Source organism: Arabidopsis thaliana, chromosome 3, assembly GCF_000001735.4.
Source record: "Arabidopsis thaliana chromosome 3, partial sequence".
In the NCBI taxonomy this organism is placed as follows: Eukaryota; Viridiplantae; Streptophyta; class Magnoliopsida; order Brassicales; family Brassicaceae; genus Arabidopsis; species Arabidopsis thaliana.
This window is the reverse complement of record NC_003074.8, coordinates 2034679-2048626: the sequence shown is the minus strand read 5'-3', so window position 1 is coordinate 2048626 and position 13948 is coordinate 2034679. Positions and strand designations below refer to the sequence as shown.

Below are 13948 nucleotides of genomic sequence, written 5' to 3'. Positions count from 1 at the left end.
AGCACAGGCCCAAAATAATATTGAGCCGGCCTGATTTAGAGGCATATATAGTGTTTAAGAAACGAGTGGTTGATCAGACTCTGGCATGTCATCAATGTTGTCCCCGCCGGTAAAGAAGAGGAAGATAGTGGCGCCGCAATCGCAGTCGGCATCGGCCTCGTTTCAGTCGCTTCCCGATGATTTGATATTGAGCATCGTCGCTCGCGTCCCGAGATTGTACCATCGGACAGTCTCGCTCGTCTGCAAGAGCTTTCGATCTCTTCTAGTTTCACCGGAGCTTTACAAGGCCCGATCAGTCTCAGGCCACACCGAGAGCTGTCTCTATCTGTCCATAGCGTGTTATCCTGATTATCGCATGTTCACCCTCTGCCGGAAACCTGATCAAACCCTAACCACCAGTGAGGAGGAGGAGAAGAAGAAATCAAATGGTTATTATTTGGCTCCAGTCCCAGATCCAGATTCTCATCCTGTCTACTTCTCGAGTCTCGTCACGGTTGGTTCTGATATCTACAACATTGCCGGTTCGCACGCCTCCTCTAACGTCTCGATTCTGGATTGCCGGTCAAACACGTGGCGCGAGGCTCCGAGATTGGGCGTGGAGCTAACCTCAGTTTCTGCTAGCGTCCTTGATCGAAAGATATTTGTAGTAGGAATGTACGCAGATGATGAAGAATCTGAATCCAAGAACGACTTCTTTGAGGTGTTGGACACAGAAACACACACTTGGGATCCTCAGCCCTTCAATTGCAGCGAGACAAAAGACAAGTTTTTAAACTGCAGAACCGCATTTATTGACGGAAAGTTCCTCGTGAAACCTTGGATTCATAGAGGGGTGGTTGCTTACAATTCCAAGGAAAGTAGATGGGAACCGGTTCAAACGAAGATGGCTATGTCCATGTTTAATGATTCTTATTGCCAGATACACAATGTTATCTACTTAGCTTTTGACGGAAGGATCAGATGGTATGACGATGCGCTAAACTGTTGGGGAGACGTCCAGGGTTTGCTAGAACTGGGTAACATCCCTCATGGTCCTTCTTGTGTTAGATTGGCTGATTATCGTGGAAACATTGCGGTTTTCTGGTTCAGATATTTACCTGATAATGATGACTACAAATGGAAGATGATTTGGTGTGCCGAGATTGCGCTTGAAAGACGCACTAGTTGGGAGATTTGGGGGAAAGTTTTGTGGTTTGATCCTGTTCTTACTGTCCCTGCAGATTATGAGTTTGTCAAAGCTCTTGCTGCTACTGTTTGATCGTGTGTATTTATTTGGTAAAATCACTCTTCTTTCTTTGGAATGCATGTGTGTTCTTTCGGTGTATGCAGCTATGATCAAGAAGAATGACTGTCTCTTGTTTCATTTGAAAGAAAAACACTAATAATAGACTAGAGAAATGCATAACAATTGGGATTTGGTCAAGAGACATTTACAAATTAAAAAGTTAAAAGTCAAATTAGTTTCTCCCTGCAAACAAACATCTCACAGGTATCATCATCATCACAGTCACAGGCACACATTTAACAGTCGAAAGCTAAAAAAACAGAGAAAAGAATTTAGGAAGCAAAACCATCATTACTACTAACACAACCTAACATTTAACCTCCATACCATCAGCTTCTCTGTTAACCATCTTTTGATACCCAACCACATAACCAGGCAAATGCTTTGAGTAAACCGGTACATTATTGCACTGCTTATCTTCCCGGATTCGCCAACAAGTCTTTGTCACCTTCTTGCTTCTGTTGTTGCTACCACACTCACCATTCTTAGGCAGTTGAGACGCTTTGACAAGGGTTAACTGGATTCTACCAACTGTTCCCCGGAAGCTTCCACTGTTGACATTCTTCAGAAAGTCTATCTTCACAGATTCAATGTCCGAAACATTAATGGTTCTGAGCTGTAATCCCCAGTAAAAGACAATGTTTGGCTGCTTTGTATAGGTTTCAACATACTCTGTTGGATTTGGATCGCAAATGCCATAGACTTCCTCTATCTGCATTAAAGATGAGATGAGAGATTTTCAATAACATAGCAAAGGCCATACTATGAGACAGACCACAGAACTAGCAGAGTGTTTGTAGGATTTCATATAGAAAGAGTTGAACCAAAATGGGAAGTGCGTACCTTGATAAGAAGACAACGGAAACGTGACTTAACCCAACCAACCCAATCACTGAGATCTTCCTGATTAGCAGCCGAGAGATGTATTTTGGTGAACCACGTGTATGTGTTTGCATATGGATAGAGCTCAAACAAATCCTTCCAACTGAAGTTGAGCTTCAAGTAATCCTGAAAAATGGAATAGACCAAAAACATGGTTAAATGGCTCGGAACACGGCATTCCTTGGGTGAAAGCCAATGCACATAAACCTCAGGCAAGATCCAAAGAGCTAAAAACACAGCCTAACAGGATGGTTAGGTGGATACTGAAAAAGTAAGACTCTACCTTTGTCAAATTATGCCCTAGTAGAAACTCTGCCACTATCTTGTAAAATGTGCTTCTTGTTATGGTGGAGTTGCAGTATTGATGTGAACCGCATGGCAGTTGGATTGGCATTAAGCCTGGAGGAGCCCCAGTAGATGGATAAGTGTCCTCTAGCAACACCACTGGTGTAGGCCATTGCCAATGCGCAAATGTGTAGAAGAAATTTGCCAGAAGGGAACTCAATGTTGCATTCGGTTGGTATCCACAGACAAATGCAGCAAGAATAGCCATATGAACTCCCCCTAGAAATCCATTCAACTGAAAACAAGTGGAATCAAAATCAATTAAGCTTCTGCATTCATTGATAGCCTGATGATGAGCAGTGATATGCATTTAGCACTTACATTACCGTATACACCTCGCCTCTTGGCCCATAATTTGACACACCGCAGCAATGATTGGAATAGCTAAAACAGGAATAAGATATTCAATAAGCAGAAGTTGAGGAAAGAGTCAAGTTAGTGTTGTATCACTATTACCTCTAAGGAAGGCACTAATTGAAGTATGCATTTATTTGCACGAACTCCAGACAAGATTTTCCAACTTGTCTCATCAATGTCCCTCAGAAAGAAAGGATTAAGCACATCTACATTCTGAAGTTCTCGCAGTTAATATCAAAATCATTTTAGTGTCTCTAAGTAAAGCAACTAGAACTATAGAAAGTTTTGAAAACGAACGTTTGGAATGGATAATACTCTAAGCTGAGCATATGGAAGATCAACCAAGATCCCATCAAACTTAAAGCGGATGAGAGGAACTTTTGCATCTTTAACACAATGAAGCTCGGAAACTTCTCGTCTGCTTTTCAACATATCACGCAAGGAGATGAAAAAATCCTCCTGTACCAATAAGAGAAGAATCTCAACTTCACGGGAAACAAAAACAAATGTGAATCAGATCATTCAACGAAACAAGGAAAACTCACAGCAATAGAGGCAAAGAAAGGACCAATGCAGAGAGCGTCAATGTCTGATTCAGAACCATAAACCTGGATGACAATGAAAGACAACAAGAGTTAGCTAAAAGTTTCAGCATTATAGAGTCGTTTACTAGAACAATATATATAAAGATTTTGAAAAAGAAGACAAGTGAAAGAGAAATCTCACCCCAAGACCATAAGAACCATAAGGTAAAATGGTGGCGTTGGTGGCGTCAATCTGATTTTGTGGAAGACGGTGTTGCCAGGCAACATTCTTAACCCATCTCACAACTATCTGTTCATTAGAAAGAAACTCAGAGACATCAGTAATCACTGTCCAACTACTCAAGAAACAAAACTGAATGTACCTTTCGTAGCTGATTGATAACACCTCTTCGTTTCACCTCATCTTCAAGAGATGGAATGAGTCCTTCATTAACCATCAGCTACGAAATTTTGAAAGAAAGTGAAATCTTGGTTTTTTTTAAGTCCTTAAATTGAGAATGAGTAAAAACCCTAATATATTACCTGACGAAGCGAGATCGAGCTTTCGTCATCTTGAGGGAAACCTAGGGACAAGACCAGAGCCGTAACGTGAGGAACAAGGATCCGGCAAGGGAGAAAGGGTTTATCGAAATAAAACGTGGAATCCAAGGCAGTGACGGCGTTGACAATTAGCATAATCCGCCGTTACACAAAACGAAAACACGGAAAGAGAAAGAAGAATTTGCCGGGAAAAAGGACTAACCTTTATTTCTCCCACCTCCCTTTTTCATTGCCAGGAATGTCAGACTTTGTTTCCCGAGAAAATCTTTGAAGAAAAAGAAAGCAAAATTGGTGGAGTCTCTCCGCTTCGCCTTCGCCTTTGTTTTGAACTTCGAACTAAAAATTGCCTTAAATCCAGCGCAGCAATAGATTTGGCCCCACCAAATTATTGACGTGGAATATGTATTACTTTTTTTTTTAATAGTATAGCTTTATTTCTCTACTTATTATATTTTTCTAGTTTATAATCTGAAAAAGAGATAAATTGAAATTTTATCGAAAATTTCTGTTTTCAAAGGATGGTTTTTATGGAACAAAAAAAAATAATCTTCCACTAACACTGATTTTTTTTTTAACGACTTTCTTCATTGATTCGATCAAGTATAATACTGATTATACTGATTATAAAACAAAAAAAATGTATGTGAATGATCGTTTTCTGTTTTTTTTTTCTTTCGAATAAGATTTCAAATTTTATTTATGCATCCTGGCGTATCATTTTTTCTGATGAGATTGTGATTCTGAACATGGCAATTAAAATGAGTGATTCTAAACACTGTTTTAGAGACTACAGTCTACATGCGACACGAATATAAAATGATTTGATCAGATGTGGACACTCATTATCATATAATATTATAATGGAATCTAAGATCAGTTAGTATACGAATATGTATAGAGTCCGAAGCATATAATGTCGGTGAATTCCAATTTTCTTACTCCAAACTGATTGCATGTTAATAAAATTCTTACTTAATGTAGTTTGACTATTTAAGTCTAAAGAAACGCGTCTTTGACAAACACACGCCCACATCGCATCAGCCAGCCTCCTAATAATTAAGGTTTAAATGAAAGTTAATTGCTAATTACAATCTGAAAATATGTGACAATGACTCTCATAGGTTATTATACATGGTGGTTTATACGAACGATACACTTCAGTTCACCGGCATTGAGGATTGTGATCCAAAATCATCCACTCTTTCAATTGCTAGTGAGTACAATTAATGAGATAAAGGTTTGAAACTTTACATGTCACACAAAAATGTGGAAATCATAATACGTATTATCTTCAGAATCACGACTCAAAATAACATCCAGAAATATATATCCTTCTTATATTACTGGAAGTTATATACATACATACATACTGAAATCTCAAAATGTAATGGGAATCAAAATGTATGATCCACCGAGTGTGAAAACAAAATATTAAATTGTCTCTTTATTATCTTTAGTTGTCTCGTTCTTATTACGACACCGATCTGAAAAAAACGTTTATTTGGTTGTTAAAAATCTCACTACACAATGACAACTTTTATCTTTGTATCCATGCAAGCATTTCCTTTCTATTAACAGCACCCGATTATGATAGAAGTGAATAAAAACCAAAAATGGTATTGTCATACGGAATTTATTGTTGGTTTTAATTTGTAATTAAATCTGTCGGTTAGTCATTTTTGTATTTCTATTCTTTTCGTGGGAGAATAAAATAATTGTTTTGAGGTAGCAGCTGCAAACCGCTCAAACAGTTGCGCATTAGGCATTACACAGTTCCACTCGTTCCTTTTGAAGCTTATCTGTGTGACTCTAATCTGTTACTATAATAGGAACGAAAGAGAGAACTAGGATCTATACTTGCTCCAACCTTGCTTTGTTTCTCTTCTGCGATTTATCTCTAGATCTACTAGATCTGGACAAGGAGCGAAGCGAATTGCTGGCAAATTTTAGTTTTGGAGTTTTGAAACCCGACGATTATCGCGCTTGATCGTTGCTTCTCTGATCGGAAATGGCGAGTTCAAGCCCTGTTACACCTGGGCTAGTACGTCTTTTGATTCGTTTGAATTAGAGATCTTGCTTGATTTAGCTTTTGATAACTTAAGATTTCTTCTGTTGAGCTCTTGTTAGTTTGGTAGTGATATACTGAGAGTGATTTGTTTTCGTTTTCCTGGAAATTGCAGATGTCGGTGGTGTTCGGGATTGTGCCGGTGATCGTGGCTTGGCTATACTCTGAGTATCTGCACTATGCTAAATACTCGGTCTCCGCCAAAACGTATGTTGATACAACGTCTTTAAGTGATGATGGAGTTTTGCTTTGATTTCGTTATTGATTTCTCACTTGGGTGTTTGTCTATGTTAGTAGGCACTCTGATGTCAATTTGGTGGAAATTGCGAAAGATTTTGTTAAAGAAGATGACAAAGCTCTTTTAATAGAAGATGGAGGTGGTCTCCAATCAGCTTCTCCTAGAGCCAAAGGCCCGACCACACATTCTCCTCTCATCAGGTTCCATTACTTCTTCCGAAGCAACCACTGACCTCTGTAGTTTTTCTTTTTCTTATGCTTATATGCCGGGGTTCTACGCAGGTTTGTCCTCTTGGATGAGTCGTTCTTGGTTGAGAACAGGCTGACTTTAAGGGCAATGTGAGTATTGGGGTCCGTTTCTAGAGTAAAGTTTTGTATGTTCAAAGGTCCATTATCCTGAAGATTCCCAAATTATCTAAATTATTTTTTTTAATGCAGAATTGAGTTTGCAGTACTTATGGTATACTTTTACATATGTGACCGCACAGATGTCTTCAATTCATCAAAGAAGGTGATGATGATATCCTGCTTAGTTTATTCTGGAAAGATTTATCTAGCTAGTTACAGAGTCTTTACATTGTTCAGCAACATCTTATATACACTCGTTTTTTATCGTTAAAGTTGGTCTAAAATGTTAGATGGAAAAAATAGACCCATAAGATTGTGAATTTGACGTGACAAAATAAGAAAGTTTGTAAATTTGATAAGTCATGATGGATATCCTGCTTGTGTCGGTTCATTCGTATGTGCTTCTATGTGTCTCAGTAGCTTACATTGTTAATCTTTTGACACAGAGTTACAACCGGGATCTCTTTCTGTTCCTTTACTTCCTTCTCATCATCGTTTCAGCGATAACTTCATTCACGATACATACTGATAAATCACCATTCAGCGGAAAAGCCATCATGTACTTGAATAGGCATCAAACCGAGGAGTGGAAAGGCTGGATGCAGGTTTGTCATTTAACTTTTATGTTAGTGTTTTATCTGCCTTTTCATTTGCCGCTACCTCATCATTGTTTTCTTATTCTGGTGTTGTAGGTCCTTTTCTTGATGTACCACTACTTTGCTGCTGCAGAGTACTATAATGCGATCCGTGTTTTCATTGCTTGCTATGTATGGATGACTGGATTTGGGAATTTTTCTTATTATTACATTCGCAAGGACTTTAGCCTTGCAAGGTTTGCACAGGTAAGAGCTATGTCCTCCCGGCTTTTTTCTTATTTTTGGCTGTCACCTACTTGAAATTCTAACATATTCTTGGTCTACAGATGATGTGGCGGCTAAATTTCCTGGTCATATTCTCCTGCATCGTCCTCAACAACAGTTACATGCTATACTACATCTGCCCAATGCACACTCTGTTTACTCTAATGGTCTATGGGGCACTTGGTATTATGAGCAAGTATAATGAGATGGGTTCAGTCATAGCTGCCAAATTTTTTGCCTGCTTCGTTGTTGTTATCATCGTTTGGGAAATTCCTGGCGTTTTTGAATGGATTTGGAGTCCATTTACACTCCTAATGGGTAAGTGAGAACCCAAATATTTGTTTACCAAGATAAACAATTTGCTCATGCCTCACAAGACAGCTGTTTAGAAAACAAAACTTGAAAACAACAATTGCAGGTTACAATGATCCCGCAAAACCTCAGCTTCCCCTCTTGCATGAGTGGCATTTCCGCTCTGGACTTGATCGGTACATATGGATAATCGGGATGCTATATGCATACTACCACCCAACTGTAAGTTCCCAATACTAGAACTTCACATCAACTCTGTTCACAAATGGTTAGCTCAGTGATAAAGACTTACCGTTTCATTTCCTTGATTATGTATCTTATAGGTTGAAAGTTGGATGGATAAACTGGAGGAAGCTGAGATGAAATTCAGGGTGGCTATCAAAACATCTGTGGCACTGATAGCACTAACGGTATTACAAGTCATCATTTGACTTTCTTTCAGGTGAAAGAAGCCTCTTGCATATTGTTCTTCCAGCTAATCTATCTTTGTTATTATGAAACTTTTAGGTGGGATATTTTTGGTACGAGTATATATACAAGATGGACAAGTTAACTTACAACAAATATCATCCTTACACCTCTTGGATTCCAATAACGTAGTCCACTTTACCTGCAAATCTCTATACAACCACTCTTCTAAGAACCAGTCCTTACTTGTGTACCTCGTTTTGCTTTTCTTTCAGTGTTTATATCTGTCTCCGGAACATCACCCAGTCTTTCCGCGGCTACAGTTTGACCCTTCTGGCGTAAGTAAAAAATAATTCAGTCAATAGATATGTTTATCCTCTTATAACGATTTTTTCAAGAAAAATTTGTTCATGAACTTTCAGGTGGCTTGGAAAGATAACACTGGAGACATATATCTCCCAGTTTCATATATGGCTCAGGTATGTCACACTTTTCTTGCCCAAGTTCTCAATTGTAGAGTAAGTGGGAAATTGATGGTGGAGCATGCTAATACAATAAGCTATTAAGATTTTTCCTGACCCATTGAACTATGAAATAATCTAATTCACCCACAGATCTGGAGTTCCTGATGGTCAACCCAAATTACTACTATCTCTTGTCCCGGATTACCCATTGTTGAACTTCATGCTCACTACTTCGATTTACGTCGCTGTAAGCAAACCCTGCTACAACAGATAGAAACAAGTTGAAAGCCAGACAGATACAAACAAACTGATTGGCTTTTTGTTGCTCTGTTTTCAGATCTCTTATAGGCTCTTTGAGCTTACCAACACTTTGAAAACAGCCTTCATACCAACCAAGGACGACAAACGCCTTGTCTACAACACGATCTCAGCACTCATAATCTGCACTTGTCTCTACTTTTTCTCATTTATTCTTATCACAATTCCCCAAAAACTGGTAAGTCAAAATTTTATCTTTTTGTGTGGGAGAAAGCTTTTTTTTCCCTGGTACTTGAGTTCATTGATATGTTAGTGCATACACAAAGCGAGGACGAATGTCATCCTCTCATATTCGATTGAACCATCTCACGTTTTATTATTTCACTGGAAACAAACAGGTGTGAAGCACTTCTGAACCGGACCAGAGTGGACTATTCGAATGAATTCATAGGAGTTGAACTACGCGATATGGTAGATATACGAAGATAGAAATCAGAGGTAGATGCATACAATGTTGCTGTAATGTCATCTTTCTGTATATTTATTTATGAATAAGGTGTTCTTTCTTGTTTATTTGTGTTTCTGTTCACGATGATGTTAAGACTTATTATTGTCTATTACAAGTTAAAGGAAATCCATATGAGTAATTGTATAGCTATAAAATCCAGATTAATCTTACATCAAAGTAAAATATGATGGACTTGCAAAAGCCATTACTTTAATGTAAGGAAACATTGATATACTTAGATAGAAAGTGTAGTCATAGCATGTGTGTCAAGCTTGTCCTCTATTGCTCGGTAGGCAGAGAAAGTGTCCGAGTCTTCCCATTTGGAGAAATTATACGCGGGCCCAAAGGAAAGCAAAAAATGAGGTACTGATATTAAAAACAATAACAGTACCTTATAGTCACCCCGGTATAGATTGTTAGACATGCTAAAGAGACAAGATAACCAACCGAGGAAGAGCGTGTACAAAGCATGTCCGATCTCCATCCTAAACTTATCCGATAGCTGAATCAGCCCTAACCCTCCGGTGAACAACGAGATGGTGAATAACGACATGGACAATTCAAACTCTTTGTTTGTCAATAGCTCATATATTAAGGGCAATGCCAACGCTAAATTTGCGGAAAATGTCGAAAACAAAACCTGAGGTACTCTCTCCAACTTTGTAGTAAACTCCTTGTAGCAAGCGGAAGGAGGAGCGGTGAAAAAAAGATATCTGAGTAGCGTCACTGCGTAGAATGTTGTGACACTGACCGCACCGTCCCTAAAGGACTGAGACGATGAATCTCCAGGTGGCCAGAGAAGATTGAGTGATTTGGAGAGGCCAAAAAGTGAGAGTAGAGTCATTATATACCATATTCCTCTGCAAACAAACACATCCATATCACTAATCTTCTTCTCCATCGTGTGTGTGTTTTTACTAGGACTATGGGGTTTCGGAGATTTAATAGTCGTCGTGAATTCGTTTTTCGATTTCTTTTATTTAGTTAGTTAAATCTGCTTTTATCCAGAAGAATGTGGTATATCTCTATTATTAGTTAAAAGTGGTTAGAAGATTTTCATAATCACAACAAACAAAAGAAATCTTCGCAATCTTTATCTAACACTTTTTTTTTTCAAGATATATAAAATTCTTTTATATTCAACAAAGAAAATAGTTCAAAAAATCACATTATAAGTGGACCACTGACCAGTAAAGTGAACGAAGAAAGTATAAACTCTATTTTCTTCAATTAAACCGTTTATATAAAAAAAAAAATCATATTTTAAGTTTCTAACATAAGAAAAACAGTAGACCCTATAGTCTATGCGTTGATTAAGAAGATGGGCCATGTTGGGCCGATTCACACTTACCTCTTTTATTCATTTACATCTTAGGCCCATTACGTTTGTATATGTAATGTAAGAAGAAACTTCTTCTTCTCTTGAACCTCTTCCTCGATTCTCCTCACTCATCTCAACATCTTCCCAGATTATTCAACGCTCGTGTATCGATCAAGCTACTGAAGTCACGTTGGTTCGACTTTTGATACACAAATCTGTTCGAGCCACCATGATCGACATCCCTCCTTACCCGCCGCTTGATCCTTCCAACTACGATCTCATTGTCGTCGGCACCGGAGTCTCTGAGTCCGTCTTAGCCGCCGCTGCTTCCTCCTCCGGTAGTTCTGTTCTCCACCTCGACCCTAACCCCTTCTACGGCTCTCACTTCGCCTCTCTTTCCCTTCCCGATCTCACTTCTTTCCTTCACTCAAACTCCGTTTCTCCTCCTCCGTCGCCGTCATCTCCTCCTCTCCCTCCGTCAAACAACCATGATTTTATCTCCGTGGATCTCGTTAACCGATCCTTGTATTCCTCCGTGGAGATTTCGAGCTTCGAATCGGAGATCCTCGAAGAACACTCTAGAAGATTCAACGTTGACTTGGCTGGTCCTAGGGTTGTCTTCTGTGCCGATGAATCAATTAATCTCATGCTGAAATCAGGAGCTAACAACTACGTTGAGTTCAAGAGCATCGATGCCAGCTTCGTTGGGGATTCGAGCGGTGAGCTACGAAATGTGCCGGATTCGAGAGCTGCTATATTCAAGGACAAGAGCTTGACTCTGTTGGAGAAGAATCAGCTCATGAAATTCTTCAAGCTTGTTCAAAGTCACTTGGCTTCTTCTACCGAAAAAGATGATTCAACAACAGTCAAGATATCGGAGGAAGATATGGAGAGTCCATTTGTGGACTTCTTGTCAAAGATGCGTTTACCACCCAAAATCAAATCGTATAACCTCCTTCTCTGTTAATGGCAGCTCTTTGGACATTTGTCTCTGCTTAATGCTTCTTAGAATTTTGTCTCTGAAATGTTGATAGGTAAGGCTTTGTTTCCTCTTCTTCTGTGTAGGATCATCTTGTATGCCATTGCGATGCTAGATTATGATCAAGACAATACGGAAACTTGTAGACATTTACTCAAGACCAAAGAGGGGATAGATCGATTGGCTCTATACATCACATCTATGGGCAGGTCATTCATCATTTTCTCATTCCTGGCTCTTACACATTTGTGATCATCTTTCTTATTGGTTTACATTATCATTGGTTATATTGAGTATAATTTAGCTTTTGATTCTCTACCTTAGGTTTTCTAACGCACTTGGGGCGTTGATATACCCAATTTATGGACAAGGAGAACTTCCACAAGCCTTTTGTCGTCGGGCTGCTGTCAAAGGATGTATCTATGTACGTTTGGAACAATTTTCTGCATTGTGTACTGTGTTGCTGTTGTGGTATTTGTTACTTATTTAGTCTTTCATTGTTTTCACAGGTTCTCCGGATGCCTATTACTGCTCTGCTTTTAGACAAGGCAAGTTAGCTGACAGTTGTAGCATAAGATAAGTTTAGTTGACGGAAAGGATTCTTACTTGATTATTTTAAACTCTTTTTGCAGGAAACTGGGGGTTACAAAGGGGTTAGATTAGCTTCTGGTCAAGAGATATTCAGCCAAAAGTTGATTCTGGATCCATGTGTTACTGTTGGATTAGAGTCTCTGTCGTCATTGACAGATCAGCAAAATGAAACTCTCAGTGTTCTTGTCCCAAAGTCGATGATCAATAAGGAGAAAATTGCAAGAGGAGTATGCGTCATTAGAGGTTCTGTGAAAGCTAATGTATCAAACGCTCTTGTCGTTTATCCACCTAAATGTAAGCTAATTTTTGAAGACCCACTAGTTAGTTGTTTCACTTACATGTATATCGTCTTTTGCGTTTTGAAGGTTCTAACATTAATAGTTTTTTCCTCTTAGCTTTGTTTCCAGAACAGCTAACTGCAATTCGGGTTCTGCAGCTTGGTAGTGGTTTAGCGGTTTGTCCTGCTGACATGTAAGTTGTGGTTTAGCCTAAGATGATCTTTTCCCATTTTAGTTCTGTTTCTTTCCATTTGCTTAGCTTTAACTGTTCTCTAAGCCATATATATTTGCTGCTGCAGGCATGTTTTATATCTTTCAACTTTGTGCGACAATGATGACCAAGGGATAAAGGCGCTATTATCAGCCATGAGTAATCTCATCAGTTTGCCTGTTCCCGAGAATCGTCAAAGCGATTCCGTTGTTGAGAATGATACTTCTGAGACAAAACCTATTCTACTCTGGAGAGCACTGTACGTGCAAGAGCTAGTCAAGGTGGAAAATGTGATTGGGAATTTACCTTTTCATTTCGACGTTGGTAATGTCATTTTCACTAAATAAAAGTTTGATTTGGATCAGGGTGAATTTGGAGGTACGATCAGTTCCATGCCTAGTCCAGATGGAAACTTGAACTACAATGAGATAGTGGAATCAGCCGTGAAGGTTAGTAGAAGCTCCTTACAGCAGTTATCTCATTAAGTTATGGTTTTGATAATGTTATCATATTGGATTTGGTAGCTATATGAAAAGCTCATGGGGAGTGAAGAATTATTTAAAGAAGAGACCTCACCGGCGGAGAACACAACGGAGGAGGAAAACGATGGTGGTGTTGAAATAGAAGATTGATTGATGAATGAAACCATTGGTTTTAAAGACTTAGAATACCCATTTATTTATTTGATTGTAACATATAGTTACCCCGTTATTAGAGGGGAAGCAGGAAGATTGGCAGAGGGAGGGTGAGCCATTTTCTTTACTTATTCACTAGAGAGCAACTATGATTAGGGAAGAAATAAAGGATTGAGAAGAAGTGATTAATCCACGACCGCTTGTCTAACCATTGAAACTCCACAAACTTTAAATCAACGACTAAAAAGAAATAATGAATTTGTATAGAAATTAATTTATTCAGACATCTTTTACCGATCACAACCATAATCGTTCTATGTTTCTCTTTGAATAAACACTTCCGATTTCGTATATTTCGACTCCAATTCTGATTTTCATGGCCAAGTCCAGAAACTTAAAAAATCAAGGAAGATATCATTATCGACTAGGAAATTTGACTTTGAAGTCAAGATTAAGAATTTGAATGCTTTTTTCGAGATCGTTGGGTTAATGTTATCATATGTAATGTGGTGCCAAGCT

The 13948-nt window shown here is 38.7% G+C and overlaps 5 protein-coding genes across 7 annotated transcripts; 3 read left to right on the top strand and 2 right to left on the bottom strand.

Annotated features, from left to right (window-relative positions):
* Positions 1–73: 73 nt before the first annotated feature.
* AT3G06570 (Galactose oxidase/kelch repeat superfamily protein) lies at positions 74–1408 on the top strand. The gene has a single exon (NM_111533.3). The coding sequence runs from the start codon at positions 86–88 to the stop codon at positions 1256–1258; it is 1173 nt and encodes a 390-aa protein (NP_566286.1). The 5' UTR covers positions 74–85; the 3' UTR covers positions 1259–1408.
* A 9-nt stretch (positions 1409–1417) lies between these two features.
* PAPS3 (poly(A) polymerase 3) lies at positions 1418–4275 on the bottom strand. The gene is made up of 11 exons (NM_111532.3): positions 4157–4275; positions 3937–3977; positions 3777–3854; positions 3596–3703; positions 3415–3477; positions 3167–3328; positions 2969–3082; positions 2834–2896; positions 2451–2747; positions 2129–2293; positions 1418–1997 (listed from the first exon to the last, which is right to left on the bottom strand). The coding sequence occupies exons 1-11, from the start codon at positions 4182–4184 to the stop codon at positions 1593–1595; spliced, it is 1524 nt and encodes a 507-aa protein (NP_187308.3). The 5' UTR covers positions 4185–4275; the 3' UTR covers positions 1418–1592.
* A 1182-nt stretch (positions 4276–5457) lies between these two features.
* On the top strand, positions 5458–9649 carry RWA2 (O-acetyltransferase family protein). Of its 3 annotated transcripts, none has more exons than NM_111531.5 (16): positions 5458–5995; positions 6135–6226; positions 6314–6457; positions 6539–6595; positions 6695–6767; positions 7051–7209; positions 7297–7446; positions 7527–7782; positions 7883–7998; positions 8100–8186; positions 8284–8372; positions 8460–8522; positions 8607–8663; positions 8799–8895; positions 8986–9144; positions 9305–9649. In NM_111531.5, the coding sequence occupies exons 1-16, from the start codon at positions 5963–5965 to the stop codon at positions 9308–9310; spliced, it is 1638 nt and encodes a 545-aa protein (NP_187307.3). In that variant the 5' UTR covers positions 5458–5962; the 3' UTR covers positions 9311–9649. The 3 variants fall into 3 exon arrangements, with proteins under 3 accessions (NP_187307.3, NP_001078116.1, NP_001118592.1); NM_001125120.1 differs by having other exon boundaries at positions 5706–5995; positions 6317–6457; positions 9305–9563; NM_001084647.5 differs by having other exon boundaries at positions 5610–5995; positions 8986–9563.
* AT3G06545 (uncharacterized protein) lies at positions 9650–10315 on the bottom strand (the record flags this gene model as incomplete). The annotated part of the gene is made up of 2 exons (NM_148693.1): positions 9650–9726; positions 9817–10315. 2 exons carry the CDS (start codon positions 10313–10315, stop codon positions 9650–9652), a joined length of 576 nt encoding a protein of 191 aa, NP_683535.1.
* Positions 10316–10835: 520 nt separating this feature from the next.
* On the top strand, positions 10836–13714 carry REP (Rab escort protein). Its single transcript, NM_111530.4, has 9 exons — positions 10836–11680; positions 11801–11923; positions 12039–12138; positions 12224–12262; positions 12347–12599; positions 12701–12776; positions 12883–13075; positions 13160–13243; positions 13319–13714. The coding sequence occupies exons 1-9, from the start codon at positions 10965–10967 to the stop codon at positions 13424–13426; spliced, it is 1692 nt and encodes a 563-aa protein (NP_187306.2). The 5' UTR covers positions 10836–10964; the 3' UTR covers positions 13427–13714.
* Positions 13715–13948: the final 234 nt, after the last annotated feature.